This window comes from Podarcis filfolensis, assembly GCF_964270895.1.
Source record: "Podarcis filfolensis genome assembly, chromosome: 1".
Lineage (NCBI taxonomy): Eukaryota > Metazoa > Chordata > Lepidosauria > Squamata > Lacertidae > Podarcis > Podarcis filfolensis.
The window spans coordinates 19,307,668-19,334,029 of NC_139604.1; the positions used below are offsets into that span (position 1 = coordinate 19,307,668).

A 26,362-nucleotide genomic window follows, 5' to 3' on the forward strand; every position below is an offset into this window, starting at 1 on the left:
GCTAACATTCTCCTTTCCCTTCCTCCCCCACAACAAACACAACAAACAGGTGAGTGGGGCTGAGAGACTTCAGAGAAGTGTGACTGGCCCAAGGTCACCCAGCAGCTGCATGTGGAGGAGCGGGGAAGCGAACCCGGTTCACCAGATTACGAGACTACCGCTCTTAACCACTACACCACACTGGCTCTCACTTCTTGGAGGCCTGTGGAGAGCCCTGCCCCAGCTGGCCCCGCCCCACAGGCGGCTGGCCTCTCTCCTGGGCACAGGGCATGAGTGCCACCCCAGGCACCCAATCGGCTTGCTCCACCGCTGTGCCCACCCATCTCTTTCACTGCCTACTCTGCAAGCAGGATCTCAGAAGTGTTGAGTTGCTGCAAATGGAAGAGGTATTGATAAGCAGAAGAAGGAAATCTTGAAGGACTGTGGCCTATTCATAATTATTATTTTTCTGTTAAGGTTTAATACGACGTTTCCCAGCCTGGTATCACTCCCATTATCCCTGGCTATGCTGCCTGGGGCTGATGGACCTTGTTGTCTAAAGCATGTGGAGGGCACTGAATTGGGGAAGGCTGTTTTAACAGCATCTTCTTTAGCAAATGGCACTTTCAGAGAGATCACAGATTGTTCGGGGTTTTGTTTTGTTTTACTGTGCCACTTGAATTCCAATCTCAACGTGATTGATGTATGTACAGAATTTATTCCGTGGCCTGATACGCATCGTATACATTCATTTAAACGTAATATGCTTCCACTTAAGTTTATGCTTCTCCTTTTTTTTATTTCCATGAATAATCAAAGCGGGGAGGGGGGAGAACGACTCCAAAGCTATTTACAGTTTATTAATTCTGCTCATAATAAAATGGAATGGAGGTTTGGAATTGCATGCTTTCTTGGCTGAAAGATAACTGCAGACTCCCCCCCCCTTCCCCCCAATATAATGGACCAGTAACAAAGCTATTACAATGATAACGTCTCCATTTATAGATAAATCAAAATGTATATTTTCCAAGAATTGAGTAAAGTTAATTGAAAGTCTATAGTGCCTGCCTTAGAACTTTAAGGGCTTTTCTTGCTTCTACATGTCTGGCCCATATGATAAAAAGCTTGTAAAAATTAATTGTATTTTGCCGTGTTGCCAATGCTTTGTGCACAAAGAGCAGGCCTTAAACCACAGATGGGCAAAGGAACATTTGTGAACTACACTGGTCTGCAGATGTGGGACATTAGCAAACTTGATTAAATATAGATTAACTGGGTCTGGGATTATATGAAGTTTTTATTACACTTAGTGGGCTTTCATTGGGCCTCCCTTCAAACTCAGGGTTGAGTTGGTTGACCAGTTGTTTTCCATCATGTAGTGCCTTTTTTTTTTTTAGTGCAGTGTATCACGTGTTTGCTCAGAAGAAAATCCCTCTGGCTTTTGGTGGGCTTACTCCCAGGAGAAGTGTGCAAAGAATTGCAGCAATTATCCTTTACCTCACAACTGGCAGAAACTGAGCTGAACTGGAAAATAGCTGATGTTCGCAGTTAAAATCTCTCAAGCAATAATTCCTGCAGAGAGAAATTGGGAAAATCCCCTCCATGCGCCAAGAGGCGTGGGGAGAGTATCTAGGGCTGCCAGGATGAAACATGGAGAATGTGGCCCTCCCATTGATTGGTTATCTAGTCTGTCTGTAAGAAGGTTTGTTGGCACAGGAAAGGTAGCCTTGGACTGCAATTAGTACTGTTTTTAAATATGCTATTCAGTTCTTTCCAAAAGCTGACATGAGCATGTGTTTGCGTGTCAAGGCCCCGAGCCCTCCCCCATTTGTTGAATAACATTGACATCAGTAGTTTAGGTTAATGGGAAAATTAAGGCCACAACTTTATTGGTTACAGAATGTGAGTGGTATTGGCTTAGGCATTGGAACTGAACCAGATGACACAACCTTGATGGCAGAAAGTAAAGAGGAATTAAAGAACCTTTTAATGAGGGTGAAAGAGGAAAGCGCAAAATACGGTCTGACGCTCAACATCAAAAAAGGAAGATCATGGCCACTGGGCCCATCACATCCTGGCAAATAGAAGGGGAAGAAATGGAGGCAGTGAGAGATTTCACTTTCTTGTGCTCCATGATCACTGCAGATGGTGACAGCAGTCACAAAATTAAAAGACGCCTGCTTCTTGGGAGAAAAGCAATGACAAACCTAGACAGCATCTTAAAAAGCAGAGACATCACCTTGCCAACAAAGGTCCGTAAAGTTATGGTTTTCCCAGTAGTGACTATATTTTGGGGGGGGGAATGCCCCACAAATAAACCAGAGATGCATTTTAAATAAAAGGACACGTTCTACTCATGTTCTCGGACCATCTGCAGGCCAGATTTAGAAGGTGATTGGGCCGGATCTGGCCCCCGGGCCTTGGTTTGCCTACCCATGGGTTAGAGCAGCGGTTCTCAACCTGTGGGTCCCCAGATGTTGTTGGACTACAACTCCCATCATCCCTGAGCTCTGGCCTTGCTAGCTAGGGGTGATGGGAGTTGTAGTTCAACAACATCTGGGGACCCACAGGTTGAGAAAGGCTGGGTTAGAGCATGGTGCTGATAATGCCAAGGCTGCAGGTTCAATCCCTGTATGAGGCAGCTGCACATTCCTGCATTGCAGGGGGTTGGACTAGATGATCCTCAGGGTCCCTTCCAGCTCTGCACTTCTATGATTCTAATGGATTTCCTCACCCAGTGCCAGCAAACAAGGCTCTACTTGACTGTGGTTTTTCTCTTAGTGGAATAAAAAGAAAGATAGTCATTGTAATGGATGAATAAGTGAATGTCAGGTTATCCCCATCTCCAACAAGGATGCAAAATAATTATCTCAACAATCCATTTTACCCTAAATGCATTCAAAATTGCTGTCAACGTTAAGACTACAGCAAATGTGCTTTGTAGAAAGACATTGCTTTCCTTTAGTATTAATTTTTGGACTGACTGAGAGAAACAAGAGGTTATCATTCACTGAAATTTAGGAACTTTTATAAAGGTGCTGCTTGTATCCATTGGCTAGCTTTGAAAGCAAGACAAGAAGCAAACCTGTGTAGTTTGCACAATTCACAAATGTGCGCTGGGCTGCTAGACATACCATCTAATGTATGCATCTAAATTTGCTGCTCTGACATCCAGAGATATACTGTATTTTTCCATGTATAACATGCCCCTGTGTATAAGACGCTCCCTATTTTGGGGGACTCCAAATTAGGAAAATGGGAGGAGATTGCCCAGAGTTGTTGAGCTTTCTTTGGGGGGGGGGTGCCCCACAGTTGATGAGCTTTTCTTAGCAGAAGCTGCCAATCACCCACCCAACTGCCACAGCAACAGCAAATCAACACCAGCCCTTGCTGCAGCCACCAATAGCATGCCAAACAGCCGCTGACAATCTCCGGGTCGTGGCAGCAACCAATCCCAAGTCCCCCTGATGCACTATCAGTGTATAAGATGACCCTCTCCCCTTTTTGGCATAATTTCAGAAGAAAAAAAGCCTCGTCTTATACACGGAAAAGTACGGTATATATATGACAAGAGAATTATTAATTCTTCCTCTTGGAACTTACTCCTTTTTTGCACTGCTCTATACATTTGATTCCCTAACTTGAAGGCACTTCGTATACCTTCTAGGACAAGCCTTGTAATAAATTCAGTTTCAATTCAATAAATGTCTGCACTATCAAAATATTTCATTGTCTCAGCTGCTGCCTATGTAGAAAAATGTGATTTTTCTCTGGGAAACCTAGCAATCTAGGGAAAAATGCTGGCAGCTTAACCATTTGGTATGTTTGTGATTGTGTATGTGTATAGATATAAAATTCCCTAGTAAAGCATAAAACAATGATGCCTAGAATATTAATTGCCATGTCTGTCTTGATTTTATTTATATTCTCAATTCAGTGTTTTCTATGAGGATAGTGGTGGTGCTGGCTGTGCTCTGATTTTGTACTTTGCTTTGACAAGGTCCACCTTCAGTGCCCCTTCACCACACAGCAAGCTCCAAAGGTCAGTGGTCTTCTGAATGTGCATGCCTGCTTTCCTGTTAGTGAGTTTGGAATTTTGTTTCCTTTATTGCTGTTATTATCTATTTCGTAAAATTTGTATACCGCTTTAAGGAGCTTCTTCAACCTCATCGTTCAGCCCAGACACTGAGGTCCAACCCCAAGAGCCTTCTGGCAGTTCCCTCACTGCGAGAAGCGAAGTTACAGGGAACCAGGCAGAGGGCCTTCTCGGTAGTGGCACCCCCCTGTGGAACACCCTCCCATCAGATGTCAAGGAAATAAATAACTATCTGACTTTTAGAAGACATCTGAAGACAGCCCTGTTTAGGGAAGCATTTAATGTTTGATGTTTTATTCTGTTGGGAGCCACCCAGACTGGCTGGGGAAACCCAGCCAGATGGGTGGGGTATAGATAATAAATTGTTGTTGTTGTTATATTATATTGTTGGGGAAAACCTCAACACACACATACAAATTTTACTCTTTTCAGTTGCTCAAAACTGAGTAGCATCAGCGTTGAATAGTACCGTACACACACTTCATAGTTGGGTACTTTGGGGAGCAACTGATTAAAGGGGTGGTAACCAGACCTTGCAAGTATCCCTATTTTCCAGGGATGCCCTTGATTTAGAGAAGCTGTCCCAGTTTCTGATTTGATCCCAGAATGTCCCTTTTACTTAGGATATCCCTACTTTCATTGGAGAAAGGTTGGAGGGTATGGGGTTATCCGATCCCTGAGCCATCTGAAGGAAATCCTGTATAGGGAAGTTTTTAAATGTTTTATTATGTTTTTATATATGTTGGCAGCTGCCCAGAGTGGCTGGGGCAACTCAATAAGATGTGTGGGATACAAGTAGTAAAATTCTCATTATGGAATGGGACGTCCCTGTTTTCATCGGAGAAATGTTGGAGGGTATGGGTCACTATTCCCCCTCAAAACTGTATGCTTCTGGAATGGGATCTTTTTGTTTGTCTAGTAGCTAATTTAGATTATATAAGGGGGGAACTGCTCACCAACATGAACCTAAATGCTACTTCAGAAATAAGAATTGATATCCAACCTCAGTGGTTTCCTGGCTTTGAAACAATGATAGTCTGAAAGAGCATATCTCCTTATATGAACCTGCCTGGGTGCTAAGTTCCACTTTCCATCAATATCAGAAGTGCATTGGTGGTGATATATGAGAAAGAGACTTTTCTGTGGCTGCTGCCTTATTATGGAATTCCAGGAGTGGTTAGGCTGGCTCCTTCTTTGTTATCCTTCTGCCAGCAGGCTAAGACCTTCCTATTCAGACAAGCCTTTCAAAACTAAGGTACAGTTTTGATTCTGATCACAGGGCTGCTGTCAGGGCAATTGTATTTCAATTATTGTTTTTAACCGGTTTGTTTTTATTGCTCTGTATTTTATGACATGCGGGACGCGGGTGGCGCTGTGGGTAAAACCTCAGCGCCTAGGACTTGTCGATCGCATGGTCAGCGGTTCGAATCCCCGCGGCGGGGTGAGCTCCCGTCGTTCGGTCCCAGCTCCTGCCCACCTAGCAGTTCGAAAGCACCCTTAAGTGCAAGTAGATAAATATGTACCGCTTTATAGCGGGAAGGTAAACGGCGTTTCCGTGTGCTGCTCTGGTGCCGGTTCGCTGGAGCAGCTTCGTCACGCTGGCCACGTGACCCGGAAGTGTCTGCGGACAGCGCTGGCTCCCGGCCTCTAGAGTGAGATGAGCGCACAACCCTAGAGTCTGTCAAGACTGGCCCGTACGGGCAGGGGTACCTTTACCTTTACCTTTATTTTATGACATTTTAAAATGTTGTAAGCAGCCTGGAATTCCAACTTGGAAGAAATGTGGGCTGTAAAGATTAACAACAACAAGAACAACAGCTCTGTTAAGTTAGAGGAATTGTTCTGCCCGCCCTGGTTACTTAGGCTACAGTAAATGCAGTTCTCTTGGATAGAGAAATATTTTTGCAGAGTTCTCAAATGTATCAACAGCTGTTTCTGGAATTTTTTTCCTAGTCTCTGTATCAACTACTGCCAAATTAATTTGGCCTTAGTTTTATGAAGGAGATTTTGAAAGAGTGGTTAGATCAACAATTTCAGCTACTCATCGTAGCTGTTCTGTATCAGGTCTCCTTCGGGATGGGTCGGCAACACGTGTGGACTAAGCACCAACAGTCATAACGTGTTTTATTCATTATCTTTTTGCAAGCTATTCCATTTAGAATCGAAAGTGTTTCTGGTATATATAGGCACTTTAGCCTCTATCACGCAACATATATTATGCTAGTGTCTGTAAAAGTTAAGCTGTTCTCCTCCTGGGATTTCAGCAGCAAGCTTTGCAGTTAAGTAGCAAAATTAGAATATCTGCTCTTTTGCAAACTCCACTCCTCTCGGAAAAGAGCAGAACACATAATAATATGTCTTGTTTCTTGAGTAAAAGGTTGAAGAATCTGGACCTAAATGTAGAAAAAAGCACCAGCTTTTAGCAACTTCCCCTCTGTCTTGTTTTTTGTTTTTTTAAAAAAATATATATAATATTGTTCTTGTGTGCTATATAAAAGTACCATTGCAAATACTCCTAGAACAAAATGTGGCGTAGAAGCACTTGACAACAAACCCACTGAAATAAAGGAGACTTGTACAACAGCACAGTTGATGGTGGGTGTGGTATATTTGTGAAATCTGTGCAAGATTGAGGAATGCACCCAATTATCGCTGTCTTTTTTTCTTGGATATTGCTCTGAAGTATTCACATAATTCTTTACATAACATACTCCAGGTATGTTATGGTACCTGGAGTAACTGGCAAATGGTGCAACTGTAAAGGTAAGGTAAAGGTAACCCCTGGACAGTTAAGTCCAGTCAAAGATGACTATGGGGGTTGCGGCACTCATCTTGCTTTCAGGCCAAGGGAGCCGGCATTTGTCCGCAGACAGCTTTCCGGTTCATGCGGCCAGCATGACTAAGCCACTTCTGGCGCAATGGGACACCGTGACGGAAACCAGAGCGCACGGAAACACCGTTTACCTTCCCGCCAGAGCGGTACCTATTTATCTACTTGCACTGGCATGCTTTTGAACTGCTAGGTCGGCAGGAGCTGGGACAGAGCAATGTGAGCTCACTCCGTTGCAGGGATTCGAACTGCCGACCTTCTGATCGGCAAGCCCAAGAGGCTCAGTGGTTCAGACCACAGTGCCACTCATGTTTAGACCACAGTGCCACCCACGTCCTTGCAAATGTATGTGTCTTCTTGGGGAAAGTCCCATTGAGTTAAATGGGGCTTAACTTTTGTAAGTGGCCTAAGTGAGGAAACGTTTTATATAAAAGATTCAGCAGCTGGGCTGAAGCCACAAGCACTATAAATGATTTTATCCATTAGCAAAATTGTGTGTGTGTGTGTGTGTGTGTGTGTGTGTGTTTTAACTCATGTTATGCACAGTTTGCACCCGATCTTCTACATTTTTGGCATGATACTTCCACAGATTATATAGATTCCTCTATAGATCCCTTCTCTTGCTTACACATTAGCCAGAAAAGGAATAGTTCTGGCCTCAAACCTTTAAACCAAAGGGGTGGAAAAATAATTTAAAAGTATCTTCTTTTAAATGTGCCCTAACAATAAAAAACAATAATTCTGTGGGGATCGGTATTGGCTATCTAAACCTACTAAGAAATTATTAGTTCCCAGATGTTGGAACAAAAGGAAGCATTTTTTCCGGTCTACCCAATAGCCTGTTTTTTAAAAACAAACAAACAAACAACTGAACATGAATGATGATCCACTGTTGTCCTAGAAATCTCTATGTTTTGAGTTACAAAAGTGCTTACTAGCAATGCAAGTGAGAATATCAAATGTCCTTTGCTACTATGCTAATTGAATTTTCTTCTTGGGTGATTACTTAACTCTGGTTTTGTTTATTTAATATTTCCCCTTTCCAATTATATACCATTGGGTGTGATTTTTGGAATAACGAAGGCTGTTCAGAATTAACATGCTTTCTGTAAAGCAAGGAGGGGAGGGAGAAGCAGGAGTTGCTGCAAACAAGGCACTTTTAACATCTGAAAGAAGTGTTAACACTTTATTTACATTTAAATTAAAATGGAAACTTATTTGTGTGTTATGTTTCTGAAAGGTGTGTGGCACATCTGCAGAGGCCTATTGTTTATTCATGCTCTAAATCCTTTGAAATGTGTTAAAATGCTTCCCACTCATTATAAAAATCCTGCCACCCATGGATTAGGACTTTGATGTCACCAATCCTGCTTCAAAGGGTTCTTTCAATGCTATTAATCACAGTTTAGCCTCTGAAGATATGTAGCCAGAGAAAACATTTGGACATCTTGTGCGCCACTCACTAAAAAACTTTGAAATGTATCTGGAATGGCTTGCACATGAATGGTCCACATCACTTCCTTTCTTCCTCTCCAAGGTTTTATTTTTAAAAAATCTCCCTCCCAGCTGCCTCACCCCCCTCTCTCTCTATATATATTTAAGTTGTCAATGAATATTCTCCATATAAATCAACACACGTCTGTTGACTCCCAACATCTATCACACAAAATGGGCACAATCCAACCAAAGCTGTCCACTTTTCAGTCTCCTTGGTTTCAAAAAAAAAAAAAAAACACCTTAAGCACATACTTAATCTTCCTTTTTGAAACCAATGGGATGGGATTCCAAAGTGTTTAACTTGGGCTGGATCAGGCCCATTATTGTTAACCGATTAGTCAAGGCGGCCTTTGAAATCGTAGCCCCAGAAGGTCATGAAGTTCAAGCTTCTTATCCCACCCCAAGGCAAATTCTCCACAGGTCAACCCGCCCCCATGGGTTAATCTACATCATCCAGATTAGATCCTTTTACAATGGGAAAGCCACTTACACCTGAAGAGCAAGCAAAGTTTTAATGTCAGAAAATCAATGATGGTTTTATCATGTTCTCATAACCTTTGAGTCGGAGGCGGCGCCTAAGTGCATCAGAGATCTTGAGAATCCACGCGCAGTGGATTCTGAGCAGTGCATGCGAGAGTTGATGAGTGATCAGTTGTTCATTATCTAGACTTCTGCTCTCCTCCTTAGGTTCAACTTAGATTCTCCAACGCTTATCAAGCCAAGATGCAGCAGCCCCCATGGACTATATTCACACAACCTTTTTATATAATGCAGTTGTACATTGGAAGTCGAACGGAATCCGTTCCAGACGTCCATTAGACTTCCAAAACATTCAGAAACCAAAGCATGGCTTCTGATTGGATGGAGGAAGCTCCTGCAGCCAATTGGAAGCTGCAGAAGCCCCATCGGACATTCGGGTTCCAAAGAAAGTTCACAAGCCAGAACACTCACTTCCGGATTTGTAGAGTTTGGGAGCCAAAATGTCTGAGTATCAAGGCATTCGGGATCCAAGATACGACTGTACAAAGAAATGGGGGGGGGGGGATAGAATCTTGAGTCTTCCAATTCATAGTACAGATAGGAGGGTAAATTAGGTCATAGTTTTGAATGTTCGGCCATTGGGAAACTTCCTTGCATGTAATAGAACTAGTACATTGGGCAGAGTACCACAGTGGTACCTCGGGTTAAGTACTTAATTCGTTCCGGAGGTCCGTTCTTAACCTGAAACTGTTCTTAACCTGAAGCACCACTTTAGCTAATGGGGCCTCCTCCTGCTGCTGCGCCACAGGAGCACGAATTTTCCTGAAGCAAAGTTCTTAATCCGAGGTAATATTTCTGGGTTAGCGGAGTCTGTAACCTGAAGCGTCTGTAACCTGAGGTACCACTGCATTCTAAACTCCCCTGTCCTACTGTGCTAGTTTACAACATGCAGAATACTTTTTTGGGATAAAAATCTGTCTTTTCCTGAAGTCTAAGGTGGGACAGCTCAAAGGACTCCGCAAATCTACTTGCTCACTTTTGTTTGGTGTAATTTGTAACTGATGGATGGATGGATGTGAGCCATGGTAAATACAAGCCCAATCACCCTATTCAGTGAAATCCTATACAATTTTACTCAGAAGTAAGTCCAATTTTGTTCACTGGGGTTACTCCCTTGTCTGTTTAGCATGACAATCTTAAATATCTAAAGAAGTGTGCATGCACACGAAAGCTCTTACCAATAACAGTGTGACGCGGAGCCAACAGTGTGACGCGGCAGCTAAAAAAGCCAATGCAATTCTGGGCTGCATCAATAGGAGTATAGCATCTAGATCAAGGGAAGTAATAGTGCCACTGTATTTTGCTCTGGTCAGACCTCACCTGGAGTACTGTGTCCAGTTCTGGGCACCACAGTTCAAGAAGGACACTGACAAACTGGAACGTGTCCAGAGGAGGGCAACCAAAATGGTCAAAGGCCTGGAAACGATGCCTTAAGAGGAACGGCTAAGGGAGCTGGGCATGTTTAGCCTGGAGAAGAGGAGGTTAAGGGGTGATATGATAGCCATGTTCAAATATATAAAAGGATGTCACATAGAGGAGGGAGAAAGGTTGTTTTCTGCTGCTCCAGAGAAGCGGACACGGAGCAATGGATCCAAACTACAAGAAAGAAGATTCCACCTAAACATTAGGAAGAACTTCCTGACAGTAAGAGCTGTTCGACAGTGGAATTTGCTGCCAAGGAGTGTAGTGGAGTCTCCTTCTTTGGAGGTCTTTAAGCAGAGGCTTGACAACCATATGTCAGGAGTGCTCTGATGGTGTTTCCTGCTTGGCAGGGGGTTGGACTCGATGGCCCTTGTGGTCTCTTCCAACTCTATGATTCTATGATTCTATGATAACAAACTTAGTTGGTCTCTAAGGTGCTACTGGAAGGATTTTTTTTATTTTCTTTCAACCTTAAATACACTTATCTTGTGTGTTGGTCCATTTGTGTGTAACATTAGCATAACAGCGCAAGTCAGCACATAACTTGTATTCAGTTGTGTAAATCAGTCAATGACAATTGGGCACGCAGTGTAGGTGAGTAAAGGCCTTGTGCATGTCATTCCTTATGTCCTGTCTAAACCAGGCCCCATAGAACATTTCCCAGAGATTCCTCTCTCCCGCCTTGTAAAGTGGTTTTTAAATGGTGAAGCAGATTCTAAAAATGTATTGGCTATTCTGTAAATGCGCTGGGTTATTTAATTTGGAAGAAAATATGCTGGTGATGGGTAATCATTTGAAGAAAAGCAACCTTCTACAATTATGCATCAAAACACTGTAGTGAGCATATGGGTGTTTTGCCTGTACTTGCAGAGGCCTTTTAGGGTTGCCATATGTCCTCTTTTTCCAGGATACCTCCTCTGTTTCATGATGAGTGTCGTCATAGACACCCAGCGCCAGATTTACGTATAAGCTAAACAAGCTGTAGCTTAGGGCCCCACTCTCTTGGGGGGGGGGCCAAAAATGTAAAGAAAAAATAAACTGGATGTACATTTCCAAAATATAAGATAGAAAACAATAAAATAAAATAAAACCTACATACAGCAACAGTGTTTTGTGTTGTGTAGGCTCCTGTGATGTACATATTTTGTTATGTGCAAATGGCTTTAGATACCTATTAGGTCCATAAATTACCATATAGCATATATTCAACACAAAAAACAGCAACAATTTGTTGTTGACAAAGGACAGCTGGACATATAAAGGGCCCCATTACCTTCAGTAGCTTAGGGCCTCATCAAACTCTGTAGACATCCATAGCTGAAGTCGGCAAATGTGTCTTCTTTTTTGCTCGTCAAAATATGGCAACCCCACTGGGGAAATGGCATATTGGAGTTTTTGCAGAGAGTGCAATCCTGTACCAGCCCCTTAGAGGTGGTATACATAGATCTGTATCTGCAAAGCTCATTGCTATGTAATACAATATGTTCTGCAATAACCTTCCTCTTCTTGCCCTGTTCCAGCTATCAGGTAGTATTCATTTGTGTCTTCCAGATATTGCTTTTCCTAGGCTTTTTGCCCATTGTCTAAATTTTTGCTTTCCTTCCTTCCTTCCTTCCTCTCTCTTTTTAACAGGCAACTTGGCTCAGGCGAGAGCCAGAGTGACAGCGGCGTCCAGGTCTTTGCCTCCACAGCTCAGTGCTGGTCGTATCAAGGTCAGTACACAACCAATGTCTTTGCCTGCATATTTGAAAAAGTGATCTATAATGCACTGCGGTTATTCCAAATGCCAGATCCTTTATCGTTTCACGTCCACTTGGTTTACATTAGCAGGGGATCAGGAGTTTGTTTGTTTGTTTACAACACAGACAAAGATAATTATATTTTATTCAGATTACAGTGGTACCTCGGGTTAAGTACTTAATTCGTTCCGGAGGTCCGTTCTTAACCTGAAACTGTTCTTAACCTGAAGCACCACTTTAGCTAATGGGGCTTCCTGCTGCCACTGCGCCACCAGAGCATGATTTCTGTTCTCATCCTGAAGCAAAGTTCTTAACCTGAGGTAATTTTTCTGGGTTAGCGGAGTCTGTAATCTGAAGCGTCTGTAACCTGAAGCGTATGTAACCCGAGGTACCACTGTATATGTTTTCTTACTTTTCACTGAATTCTTCTTGGAAACTGTTCATTTGTAAAATCCAAATCATCTTTCCCTCCCCCTCCAAATAAACTTTATAAAATGGGGGGCCTCACTTTTTAAAAAACAGTTTTTGCTAAATCCCCCTCCCCATTTAATAGGGGAATCTCTCTTTTGATCATCATAATCTTTTCCCGCCGTACTTTTGCCTAAGCACTTCCCTTTCAGTTGCACACACAGGAGGATTAATTTGTAATCTTCCTCTAGGGAATGATTCATTAGTTTGTCAGCAATCAAACACAGGCCCTTAGGTCCCACCCCCGATCCTGGTCCACATCAAACATATAGGGGTTTGAACATGCCTGTCTGGATCAGGTTTTTGTTTATGAGTCAGACCAGCAGTTTGGCAGAAACCAGGGACAATGCTAAGCTTTTTAAAGCTTCTTCACAAGATCCTCTCCTCTTCCCCGTGTATCTAGTTCTCTTGACTATGGGAGGGAATACCCAAACATTAACTCTTAGGAATCGCCTTGCCTGGAGCATACAAACATTCACTCAATAGCCCAGTAGCCATTACAGATATATTCTCCCCCCTCTCTCCTATCACTGATCTGGTTAAACTTAGCAGATCACGCAAAACTGTCTTCATGCTCACGAGTTTCCCCGCCTTGCTGCTTGCTGCAGTTTTGTTTTACTGAATTTATTTATTTAGCAAGATTTATAGGTCAGTTAATCTGAATGGTTTGCATAATAGTAAGTAAACAGACTTTAAAAACAGCAGACAGTGAAATGATCAAACTATGGATCGGAACAAGCAGTTTTTAAAACATAATAGGCATACTAAAATGTGTTTTATTGCCTGTCGGGGGGAAATGTGGGGCATAAGTAAAATTATTATTATTATCAGTGCTTTTTTCTGGGGGATGCAGGGGTACGCATACCCCTAAACATTTTGTGAATCTATGTACTTTTGTCCATTTACTGTATTTATTTTTCCCAATTTGAACTATAAAATGGTGATGTTCTTGAGTCAAAATGAGAGTACCCCTAAACATTTTTTAAGGAAAAAAAAGCACTGATTACTACTACTACTACTGCATGCTGCCTAAACAAAAGGCTGCCTAAACAAAAAGGCTTTTGGGAGATGTCAAAAACAGCATAATGAAGGTATCTGCCTAATATCAATAAGCAGGGAGTTCCAGAGAAAATGTAGGTGCCGCCGTGTTAAAAAATTGATTTCCCACACAGTGGCGTAGCGTGGGGGGTGCAGGGGGGGCCGGCCGCACCGGGCGCAACATCTGGGGGGGCGCGCTCGCACTGGCAGCTCTCTGCCCCTACTAAAATCCACGGGTTAGGGGGCGCAAATTACTTGCCTTGCCCCGGGTGCTGACAACCCACGCTACGCCACTGTTCCCACAAGTAGGGAATGAGCAATATGTGGCGCTTGTAAGAGTGCCAGTTCAACAGCTTGAAGCAGTCAAGTGGACACATTTGGAGCAAGGCATAAGAAAGAAAGAAAGAAAGAAAGAAAGAAAGAAAGAAAGAAAGAAAGAAAGAAAGAAAGATCAGCTTCTCCTTTCTGTCTCCCAGTTTCCATCAAGCATGATTCAGCCCTGGAATCCTTCCCCATCTCTTCTCTGGAGATTAGCCAGAAAGGCTGAAATTTTCAGCCTAATCAAAAGAGTTCTGAAAAACCTCCTTTGCATCATTCCCTGTGGACATTCCCTGCAACGCTAAGCAGAAGGATTGATATTTACTTGGTCATGTGACCTTCTGAAATGTTTGGTGTGATCTCTGCTGATGCAGCATTCCTCTTCCTTGTGCTACATTATAGGACTTCACTTTATATTCTCCCCCCTCCCCCGCCTTTTAAAGAGCCCCATACATTTTCTTTGTCACGTAGTCATTCAAAGGGCATTTTAACACTTTGGGGGGGCAAGAAACAGCAGCTGCTATGGATTACGAAAGAGTGGCTCTCTGTTTTAACTCTCTCACCTTGTGCGTTCTGTCCAAGTCTGACCTTAAAGCCTGTTTTCCCTCCCACCCTCTTCTGCCTGTATCTTCTGTGATGCTGCTTAACATTTCTTTCTTCTCCTTTCTGTTTTGCATGCAGTCTCCCAAGTATCTCCTCAAGGTAAGGCCACACGATTGCTATCTTGGGAGCAGCAGTCCTTTTTCTGCCTCTGCTTGCATCCCCTTTGAAAATATCAGCCTTGATCAGGAGTAAGAAACACACTGCATGATCTGAAGGCCACTGCTTTATAACGCAGGTGCAAAAGCTGCTATTCTCTGGTTCAGATGTTCTTAGTTTAATACGCAAATGCCACCTGTTCACAGCAGATGGTGAACTGCCACAGAGCATTTGTGTGTGTGTGTATGTGTGTGTGTATGCGCTAAAATGTTTCTATCGCACCATGCGAACAGAGGGCAGATTGTTTTCTCTAATTTTGTTGAACTATGTGATACAACAGCACAAAGCTGCTTTTGATTACTAACTAGGGGAGTGATTTTTTTTTTAATGATATTTATTCAAATTTTCATCCATACAAACAAGAAAAACAAAAAAAATACAGCAAAAAATAAAACAAAAAGAAAAAACCAAAAAAGAAAAAAGAAAAATACAAATCTCAGATTACAACTTTTCATTTGCTTATTTCTTGAACCTCCTCACACCTCCCTTTTTGTATTCTAATTTAAATTGTTATTCCAGCAAATTCTTCCCATGTTTCTCAATTTTAATTTAAATAATTAATCTTAACAATCTATCTTATTTGTTGTTTCAACATAAACTTTCCCTCTTTTAATATTATCTATTATTCAATTTACCTTAATCTCTTTAACCTTATCTTATCTTAAAAATCTTAAAATTTCAAAGTTTACATCATATTCATACATATTCCTTAAATCATTTCTGCTAAAGCCGATTTAATTCCTTTCCAGCATATTCCCTGATATTTCATTTATATTACACTGATTCCAAAATTAACAAAAGAATTTCTCTTTGAATCTCCAATTTTTATCCAGCAGTCCCTTCTTCCTGGTTTCGGATTGTGTCAGTCCTTTCTGTCCATTACATCCAGTCCATCAATCTGGTGTTCTAATGTCCGAGGCCCTTAAGTCTCTTCTAGACCCCTTCTGCAGATTTTCTTGTTCTTGTTTGTGCTTACGCACTTCTTTGTCTATTGTTAGTTTCTTGGGGAGTGGGTCTCTGGAGGGTTCCATCCGGTAATAGTTTCCATTTTCCTTCATCAGACTGGCCCCTTCCCCCCAGTCCCACTCCCCGTCGACATCTTTGTAATCCAAAGGAACCTTATCCAAAAAATAGTTCTTCACCTGTTTCATGGTCCCACTAGAGTTAAAAGCTTCCTTGATTTCAAACACCTCCCAGCACTCTCCAAGTTCCATCTTCCAACGCAGTGGCTTTTGTTCCTGCAGGACTTTAGATCTCTCCATTTGTGTTGTTTGAGGAGTAAACACTACATCTTCCTTCTTCATCTGCCCTTGGACTTGCCTTGTTAAGCCAGTTTCCTGAATTGATCGCTGTATAGCTTCTTTATCCTTATTCTCTGTCAAATCATGTTCACTGGCCACTGCACTCATCAAATCCAATTTTTCATGCATCAAATTCATTTTATCATGCAGCTGCTCCAGCAAAACATTTGTCATGCCAAGGGCAGACACCAAGTCTTCCTTCCAACACATTTCTGAAGGTCAAACGGCTGGTCCCAAGATCCAAATCTCACAGCTGTCTTCAAATAAACTGCGACAACAAACTGACAAGCTCCCTCTAGGGGACACAACTTCTATTTGTATCCAATTTTAAAATGTATCCACCAAAGAAGATTACTTTCGATTTCAAGTCCCTTCAATTTTCAGATACTTTGTTTCTTTAAAATACAAAAATGCAGAAAGTAGCGTTGAAGTTAATTTGTTTCTCTTTAGCTATCTGTCAAAAATACTCCGCTTTCAATCAATGGACGTCTCAAACCATTTCTGTCCCGACACCCCGTCCCCAGGTTAGGGACAATGGAAACTTAAATTCTTTTACTCTCCTCCTGCAGGATTGAACAGTCAAATTCCCCCCCCCCCTTTTCTCCTGCTTCCAAGAGGGTTTTATTAGTTATAAATGCAGGAAATTTCCAATTTTTAAGGCAGTTTTCCAGGCTATTAGGTTGCAGGGTTTTTGCTTCAGTCTATATACAAAAAACGGGAGGCGGACTTCCTGTTTAAACCTTCCCGCTTCGTGCCCAATTCATAAATTTTGCAATTTTCTTGATCCAATTCTCCGTTTTTACTCACGGGTACTTGATTTAGAGTCCAAATGTCATCAGGAAAAAGTCAGCGCTCTCCGGCGATGGCTGCGCGGCTTCCCTCCATGGAAATAGCGATCGGTTCGCAGCACCGCACTGCTCACCCCACTTCACTCCGGAGCCCCGAAAAGGGGTTTCCTCGTGAGTAGGGGAGGCGCTCTTGGTGCTCTGCCGAACCCCACGTTCCCAGGCTTCTCCGCCTGGGATTTCTAGCGAGCCCCCGCCTTCGCCGCGGCGGGAAGACCCAATTTCCACAGAGCCCGTTCCTCCGATCGGAGGAACTCCGCCATTCGCCGTTGGCGCTAACCCGGAAGCCTAGGGGGGGTGATATTTTTAATTCACAAAGTCAGCTTTGATTCTTTTTTGTGAAAAATAAAAAAATAAAATAAAGAACAGCTGTAGTGACAGCGTAATTAAGGTAAGGTGCGTAATGAACAATATACTTGTTACCCGTATACTACGTTGAACACACACAAAAATGTTTTTGCTTTGTTTTAATGGAGAGCGTTCGCGATTTGGTGGCATGAACCAAACAGAGTCGTGAAGTAATGAAGAAGAAAGTAATTTAAAAAGGGAAATACTGCTTTGTGTTCAGTGACAAGGGTGATGTGGTGACTGTAGTGATAGCTGACTTCATGCTTATCATGGCTGCCTGCAACACGTCAATCACTGCTAAGACACATGTTCATTTTTGTGTTGCTTCTGGAAGTGCATACAGTGGTACCTTGGTTTAAGAACAGACAACTTGGATTAAGAGTGCTGCAAACCCGGAAGTAGGTGTTTTGGTTTGTGAACTTTGCCTTGGAAGCAGATCATGTTTCACTTCCTGTTGAGTGTGTTCCATTTGTAAATTGAGTCCCCTGCTGCTATGGGAAAGCACACCTTGGTTTAAGAACGTTTTGGTATAAGAACAGACTGCCAGAACGGATTAAGTTCATAAACCAAGGTACCACTGTAGTTTTAAACTGGGCTAATGCACTGTGGACTGCTGAGTGTGGACGTCAGCTGACTTCTCTGCGGCCTATAGGCTTCCTCCCTTGTCTTCACCTGAACCCAATGCAGATCCCATTGCAATCCCTCTCTCCTTCCTGCTGCCTAACTGGTGGGTGCTGGGAAGAGCTGAGGAATGATATTAGGGAGAAAGGTTAGGGTGTTTGTGAGTGAGGGGGGTACTTTGTAACTCACAGATTGTGAGGCTGTCTGTCTGTGGGAGACTGTGTCAGGTTGCGTGTGTCTGTGTGCGAGGTGGTGGGGGATCTGATGGGTCAACCCCCCAACATCTAAATGCAGCCCCCAATCTACCACCCATCATCTCAGGTGGCCCTTGAGTACAAAATGGTTGCCCACCTGTAGGTTAGAATAGTTGTGAAGTGACACATTTTAGATTGGTTCACCATTACCCTAAACCATGTCTGGGGACAAACACCGGCTCCCTCGGCCTGAAAGTGAGATGAGCTCCGCAACCCCATAGTTGCCTTTGACTGGACTTAACCATCCAGGGGTCCTTTACCTTTACCAAACCATGGTGTTGTGCCACATGCACAACTAATAATAATAATAATAATAATAATAATAATAATAATAATAGTATTTATACCCTGCCCATCCAGCTGGGTTTCCCCAACCACTCTGGGTGGCTCCCAACAGAATATTAAAAACACAATCAAACATTAAAAACTTCCCTAAACAGGATCGCCTTCAGATATCTTCTAAAAGTCAGATAGTTGCTTATTTCCTTGACATCTGATGGGAGGGCGTTCCACAGGGCGGGTGCCACTACCGAGAAGGCCCTCTGCCTGGTTCCCTGTAGCTTAGCTTCTTGCAGTGAGGGAACTGCCAGAAGGCCCTCGGAGCTGGACCTCAATGTCCGGGCTAAACGATGGGGGTGGAGATGCACACATCCCTCTCTTTCTGCCGTGTGGCTGAGAGAAGGGCTTTCAAGAGGTCTTCAGGCTGTGACTTTGGTGAGTCTCCAGGGATAAATTATTACATAGCTGGGAAAAGGGAGGCAGTCACTGAGAACACCTCTCTGCAATGTTGTCATCTCTTTGTGATACGCACCCATGAAGTGTCGCTGAGAGGCACGTTTATCTCAGAGTCCATTAACAGGAGACATGGACCTGAGGTAAGCGGCAAGAACTTTTGACCACATCCTGGCTGTTGCCCGGTAGACAATTCCTCTTGGAGTCAGAAACCTCCCTCCACACTTAGGGTCTTAGGATGGGTGCAGAACCTTTGATGATGCAGTAAACAGCTGACACAATCTTAGGAAACATATACTGAGGATTGGGTAGTAAATGACTCTACACATTGTGTGTTTCTGAATTGTGCTTTCAGGTGGACACCATGGAGATTATGAGGCACCCTGAGGAAACAACCAACATGAAGAGGCAAACTGTGGCTTCCTATTTCAGGGTATGCAATCTGCATTGTAAAAGTGCAATATAACTTTATTGACACCCCCCACTTTGTCGTTTATATAGTGCTGGCAGTGTGCCAGGGACCCTGAAGTGCAGATAAGTGTCCCAGCCTGAAGGGATTCCTGTAGATGCACAAGGCAGCTCAGGAAATGATCTCATCGTTTAAGGAAAGTTGAAGAGAGTTAGGTGAGCATCGGGAAAGAGCTTAGTGCAGGGGCAAGAATGGTTCAGGGGATTCTTTGCCAAATCAGTGGTTTTCAGTGGCAATGCAATCATATACAGTGGTACCTCTGGTTAAGAACTTAATTCGTTCCTGAGGTCCATTCTTAACCTGAAACTGTTCTTAACCTGAGGTACCACTTTAGCTAATGGGGCCTCCCACTGCCACCGTGCCGCCAGCGTACGATTTCTGTTCTCATCCTGAGGTAAAATTCTTAACCCGAGGTACTACTTCTGGATTAGCGGAGACTGTAACCGGAAGTGTTTGTAACCCGAGGTGTTTGTAACCCGAGGTACCACTGTACCTATCTACTCAGTCGTAAGCCGCACTGACTTCAGTGAGACTTACCTCCAGGTGAGTGTGTATAGTATTACAGCCTTAAAAGAAGAGATTTTTAAAAGAGAACATTTTCCAGCAGCTTTTGCTTTACTCGGTGATGAAAACGAGAGAGAACGAGGCTGCTTTCAAAAGGAATACTTTAATTCACCTTGGACATCTGATCTGCAGTGTTATGCATCTTTCCCCCTCCCAACTCTTTCAAGTTTGTTAATACTGCTTTTTAGATGCGACGTGACTGGAATGAGCAGACTGCTAGAATTTAATTCCTTTAAAAGAAAGGGGGGCATCGTTGAGCCTCATTTTTTTATTATTTTTGCTTGTATTTCCCCAGTATTCTCTGATGGATCTGTTGTCCAAAATGGTGATTGGGCAGCCTCATTTCGTCCGCTGCATTAAACCCAACGATGACCGAGAGGCGCTGAGGTTTTCTCAAGAAAGAGTTTTAGTTCAGCTGCGCTACACTGGCATTCTGGAGACGATCAACATACGTCGGCAAGGGTATTCTCACCGCATTCTCTTTGATGAGTTTGTGAAAAGGTGAGCGGCATATTGTTGGGTAATGTCAGTATGAATGAACCTCTGGAACTTCCATTCTAATCTATACAATTGGGAGGAAGGGAATCACATGGCTTCTGTGACGGCAGTATTCAGAATTGTAGGACTGTTCAGGGAGTCAGGAGAGGATATATTCTTTATTAATATCCTTTCTAACTTGCGCTAGGAATTTCCTTTACTTGGCAGAGCTTTACATTCCCCTTTTAAACGCACAGCAGATAGCTGGTTGCAGGCTTGTTTAAGCCTCTCACTATTAGGTTCCTGGTAAGTTCCCTTATATCCCTCTTAAAAGAATAAATACACCACAATCTTAAAGTATACAAAAGAAGTTTACTCATGTCACCAGTTCACAGCTGGATCCCTGAAGGCAGACTTAGTTACAAAGTTTATGCATGTGGATCTACCCCATATGGGGGGTTAATCCCAGTGACTGCAGACTAGCAGTCACTGCAGTCCACACGATGAAAGGAAGATGGAAAAAGACAGAGTGTGACAGCATGCCTTGTCCTTTTGTTACCTGGACAGGTAAGGTCACACCCACCTCTTTGTTGTTTAGTCATGTCCGACTCTTCGTGACCCCATGGACCAGAGCACGCCAGGCACTCCTTTCTTCCACTGCCTCCCACAGTTTGGTCAAACTCATGCTGGTATCTTTGAGAACACTGTCCAGCCATCTCGTCCTCTGTCGTCCCCTTCTCCTTGTGCCCTCCATCTTTCCCAACATCAGGGTCTTTTCCAGGGAGTCTTCTCTTCTCATGAGGTAGTCAAAGTATTGGAGCCTCAGCTTCAGGATCTATCCTTCCAGTGAGCACTCAGGGCTAATTTCCTTCCGAATGGATAGGTTTGATCTTCTTGCAGTCCATGGGACTCTCAAGAGTCTCCTCCAGCACCATAATTCAAAAGCATCAATTTTTCGGTGATCAGCCTTCTTTATGGTCCAGCTCTCACTTCCATACATCACTACTGGGAAAACCATAGCTTTAACTATATGGACCTTAGTCGGCAAGGTGATGTCTCTACTTCTTAAGATGCTGTTTAGGTTTCTCATTGCTTTTCTACGCCCACCTCTAGTCACATGCAAAAGGAAGGATGTTCCAGCCCAGGAGGAACAAAGAAGTGTCGACTGGCTGGACCAAACATCCCCTTGCATGTCCACTCGAGGAAAACAAGGAATGTTGTACTTGACTGCTACTTATGCCTCACATCCCACAAGAATGCTGCAGGCCTCCCCACCTCCCACCTTGGGCAACATCAGTGGCAGGACTGTTTATGGTTTCACTAAGCCAAATTTCAGCTGAGAAATGGGCCAGCTTTGGACCATTGAGGCTGCTCAGATCCACCCTGTTTCAGGGCCTTCCGATGGCTACTACTAGGAGCCCCATGGTTGGTTGTGCATGTTGTGCCACACTTTCCATGGGTGCAATGGGGCCTCTGCGGTGGTGGAACTCCCTGGTCTGCCAGTAGACCTTGGTAGAACCTAGCAAAGGAACACCTTCACCTCATCCTAACCTCCGTTAAAAGGTAAAGGTAAAGGGACCCCTGACCATTAAGTCCAGTCGCGGATGACTCTAGGGTTGCAGTGCTCATCTCGCTTTACTGGCTGAGGGAGCCGGCGTTTGTCTGCAGACAGCTTCTGGGTCATGTGGCCAGCATGACTAAGCTGCTTCTGGCGAACCAGAGCAGTGCACAGAAACGCCGTTTACCTTCCTGCCAGAGCAGTACCTATTTATATACTTGCACTTTGATGTGCTTTCGAACTGCTAGGTTGGCAGGAGCAGGGACTGAGCAACAGGAGCTCACCCCGGCGCGGGGATTCGAACCGGCAGCCTTCTCTTGACAGTAAATTCAATTGAAATCAATAGGGATTAGTATCTAAAAGAGTGCATATAGTGTCCCGATAACGGGTAGCAATCGTACTAGACTGTTCTGCCTTGTTAAGACCACACCTGGAGTATTGTGTCCAGTTCTTGGTGCACAGTTTAAGAATGATATTGACAAGCTGCGGAAGGAGACCAAGATGATCGAGGGCCTGGAAATCTAGGAACTGTTGAGGGAGCTTGATATGTTTAGCTTGGAGAAGAGCAGACTGAGAGGAGATCTGGAAGCCATGTTCAAATATTTAAAGGGCTGTCACATGGAAGATGGAGCAAGCTTGTTTTCTCTTGCTCTAGAGGGTAAGACCCAAACGAATGGATTCCAGTTACTAGAAAGAAGATTCTGCCTAGACATCAGGAAGAACTTTCTGGCCGTAAGAGCTGTTTAACAGTGGAACAGACTCCCTTGGGGGGTTGTGGACTCTCCTTCCTTGGAGGTTTTTAAGAAGAGGCTGGATGGCCATCTGCCATGTATGCTTTAGTTGAGATTCCTGCATTGCAAGGGGTTAGACTGGATAATCCCTTCCAGGTCTTCAATTCTATGATTCTGTGTTTTTTTTTAGTAAAGCCCACCTTCTTAATTTAATGATACTATGATTGTATTATATTTTTAGGATGTTGTGTTGTTGCTGTTGTTTTAACTGACAGTACATGTCAATTCTACACTGCATGTAGAAAGCAGAAAATGCCATTTTTAAAATTTTGATTAATCTGATATCAGTCTTCTGGGGCAAGTCCACCTTCAGTCAGATTTCTCAATCTGCATTGTCTGCTTGATGTAGGTCAGCCTTGCAGTTTACCAGGAATTGGCAGGCATGGTACCGACAATTCTTCTCAGTGTGATGTATCCAACGATGCACAGTTGAAGAGGTTCTGGGGTTCTTCACTGAAAAATAATTAATATGCAGACATCATGAATGTGAATGAGAAGTACTAGAAAATAACTGCAGACAGTTTGAAGCCTGTGTCTCTATTTTCATTTTAGCCAGTTTTTGTACTTAGTACTTTTATTGTCATTGTAAGCCGCCTTGCAAAATATAAATAAAATAATATAACTTTGGAAGCATTTGCCCATGGCACAGGAATCTGATTTTTAGCCCTGACTAAGTTAAGTGCTTTAGACACTAAGTAGTGAGCACGGTACAGTTAAAAACATTTGAGAAAAACAGGTCAAATGCTAAACAGATTGGCACTTCTTTGTTCCTAATCAAAAAAGCCATTAGGCAAGTATGAACAAGAGTTTTGAAATGTCAGTAAATCTGAGGATATCAAAGATTTTTCTAAGCCAGCTAGTTAATTGGTATTTTGATCCTTTTGAGCAACTTAACAACAAAATATATGAACCAGCAGTTTTTCCCCCCTTGATGTTATTAAACAAATAGGTACGCTTCTTATCTTCCTGTTCACTAGCTGCTGTTTTGTAAACTCTTAGCAGGAAAGATGAGAACAAAGCAATCAAAGGCAGGAAACAGAGACGATCAAGGTTTATCAGGTTGAGGTAAACAAAAGCTAAAATCTTGTCTAATGCTCTGGCTGTCTTTTGTTTCCATATGGCATGGAAAGGACTTCACACAGCGGACGTGCAAGTTTGTTTATTGCATTGGAACGGAAGGCTTAACTGTCACCAGTTCCTCAACCACTGCTTCCCCAGCTTGTTAGCCTCAAAAGTTTTAAGATTTAGGATCAAACGTGAGTTTGGGTTTAGAACCTGATTTGTCTGCCAGTTTTCAATTTTGGAAGCTGACATACTGTTTTTGAAGAAAATGACAGAGTGCCTCTAACCATGATGAAAGAATATTTTATTTACCTCTGAGTGTCCATGAATTTGAGGTCATAATACAGGACTTTGCAGGCAGACAATCTGACTTCCAGGCCTTTGGGGTTTGTTTGTTTGTTTGTTTGTTTGTTAGCTTACAGCATTTATATTGCCCATTAACAAATGTTGTATGGATAGTGCCTAATTTTTTGTGTCTATCTGTGTCAAGTACAGTGGTACCTCAGGTTACATACGCTTCAGGTTACAGACTCCTCTAACCCAGAAATAGTGCTTCAGGTTAAGAACTTTGCTTCAGGATAAGAACAGAAATCGTGCTCCGGCGGCGCGGCGGCAGCAGGAGGCCCCATTAGCTAAAGTGGTGCTTCAGGTTAAGAACAGTTTCAGGTTAAGAATGGACCTCCGGAACGAATTAAGTACTTAACCCGCGGTATCATTGTATTAGCAACATAGAATAAAGTCTAAAAGACCTGATACACAAACATGTAATGCAGATATATGTACACCAAACCGGGAGGGGGGGTATTTTAGTGACATTTTTCTGATTTAAAACAAGATTTTTCTAACTCATTCATACAGTTAGAATATGATGTTGTATAATATATTTGCACTAGTCAGTCATTGTGTGGCCCCCATTGGAGATTGGCACTGTTTAAAACAGGGTTCAGCAAACTTTTTCAGCAAGAGACCGGTCCACTGTCCCTCCAACCTTGTGGTGGGCCAGACTATATTGGGGGGGGGGTGAACGAATTCCTATGCCCCACAAATAACCCAGAGGTGCATTTTAAATAAAAGGACACATTCTACTCATGTAAAAACATGCTGATTCCTGGACCATTTGCGGGCCGGATATAGAAGGCGATTGGGCCTGATCCAGCCCCTGGGCCTTAGTTTGCCTACCCATGGTTTAAAATATAGTGTTCCATGTAGATTCAGCACCATTTCTGCAATTTTGCCTGGTCGCGTTCTACACCGGTAGGAAAAATTCAGCTGAGCACAGCTAGACAAATGCAATAGCCTTCCTTCCTTCCACCCAATCTAGACGATAAGCTTATGAATATAAGTTTTTAAAGAGGAAACCACAAATGCAGAAGAGGAGGAAAAACAATTCTGTTTGCTGCGGCATTCTATTATCAGAAGCAGTCAGTTTGTTACTGATTAGGGTCCTTATTCCCTATTTCATTTTGGTGAAAGTGGTGGCGCTCAGATTTGCATTTCTGCCTTTTATTTGCTAATGCTAATGGGGACTCATACAAGTGCATCAAGACAAGGCCCATAGCTTTGATCTTGGCTTAATTTTCCCCAGCTTGTGAAATCTCTCAGAAGGGCCATTTATTACACAGCAGAGTGCTGCATACGCTATTCATATGCAAGCAAGTATGTTAAGAGAACATTTAAATGATGAGTTCATGCAACTCTTGGGCCCCAGGGAAGCAAGGAATGCAGCTGCTGGCAGCTGGGGCGGCCTCAGAATTTGGGTTGGAGAAGACCCACAGTGTGGCATTCTTACTTGTGGGACTGCATGCACCCTCTCCCCCCACCTCAAAATATTGTGGAGTTAGTAACATCTGTTCTTTCAAGGTCTCTGGAATTGTAAAGGTAAAGGGACCCCTGACCATTAGGTCCAGTCACGGATGACTCTAGGGTTGCGGCGCTCATCTCGCTTTATTGGCTGAGGGAGCCGGTGCACAGCTTCCGGGTCATGTGGTCAGCATGACTAAGCCGCTTCTGGCGAACCAGAGCAGCGCACGGAAACACCATTTACCTTCCCGCCGGAGTGGTACCTATTTATCTACTTCCACTTTGACGTGCTTTCAAACTGCTAGGTTGGCAGGAGCAGGGACCAAGCAATGGGAGCTCACCCCGTTGCGGGGATTCGAACCGTCGGCCTTCTGATCAGCAAGTCCTAGGCTCTGTGGTTTAACCCACAGCGCCACCTGCATCCCTCTGGAATTGTGGTGGCAGCAAATAAGAAGCATTGCTGATGTTCTGTGTAACTGTGGTGTGCTTTCAAAATAAAGGGCATAAGGCATCACCAATGCTGAATGCTAAAGAACTATACTTCCAGCTTTCTTTCAGTTCTTTCTCAGAGCCCACACATGTCAATCTCTGTAATCCTTACAACAAGCCTGTCTAGAAAAATAGAATCATAGAGTTGGAAGAAGGCCCAAGGACCATCTAGTCCACCGGTTCTCAACCTGTGGGTCCCCAGATGTTGTTGGACTACAACTCCCATCATCCCTGCGCTCTGGCCTTGCTAGCTAGGGGTGACGGGAGTTGTAGTCCAACAACATCCGGGACCCACAGGTTGAGAAAGGCTGAATACTAGTCCATGGGTAGGCAAACTAAGGCCCAGGGGCCGGATCTGGCCCAAC

At 43.4% G+C, this 26,362-nt stretch overlaps 1 protein-coding gene across 1 annotated transcript in view; it reads left to right on the forward strand.

Moving 5' to 3' along the window:
• Positions 1-26,362, forward strand: part of MYO3B (myosin IIIB) — a 299,815-nt gene that overhangs the window by 160,949 nt on the left and 112,504 nt on the right. Inside the window, exons 24-27 of the mRNA XM_083626396.1 lie at positions 11,997-12,076; positions 14,609-14,629; positions 19,143-19,220; positions 20,116-20,321. Coding sequence (XP_083482522.1) covers positions 11,997-12,076; positions 14,609-14,629; positions 19,143-19,220; positions 20,116-20,321 — 385 coding nt within the window. The remainder of the gene's footprint in view (positions 1-11,996; positions 12,077-14,608; positions 14,630-19,142; positions 19,221-20,115; positions 20,322-26,362) is intronic.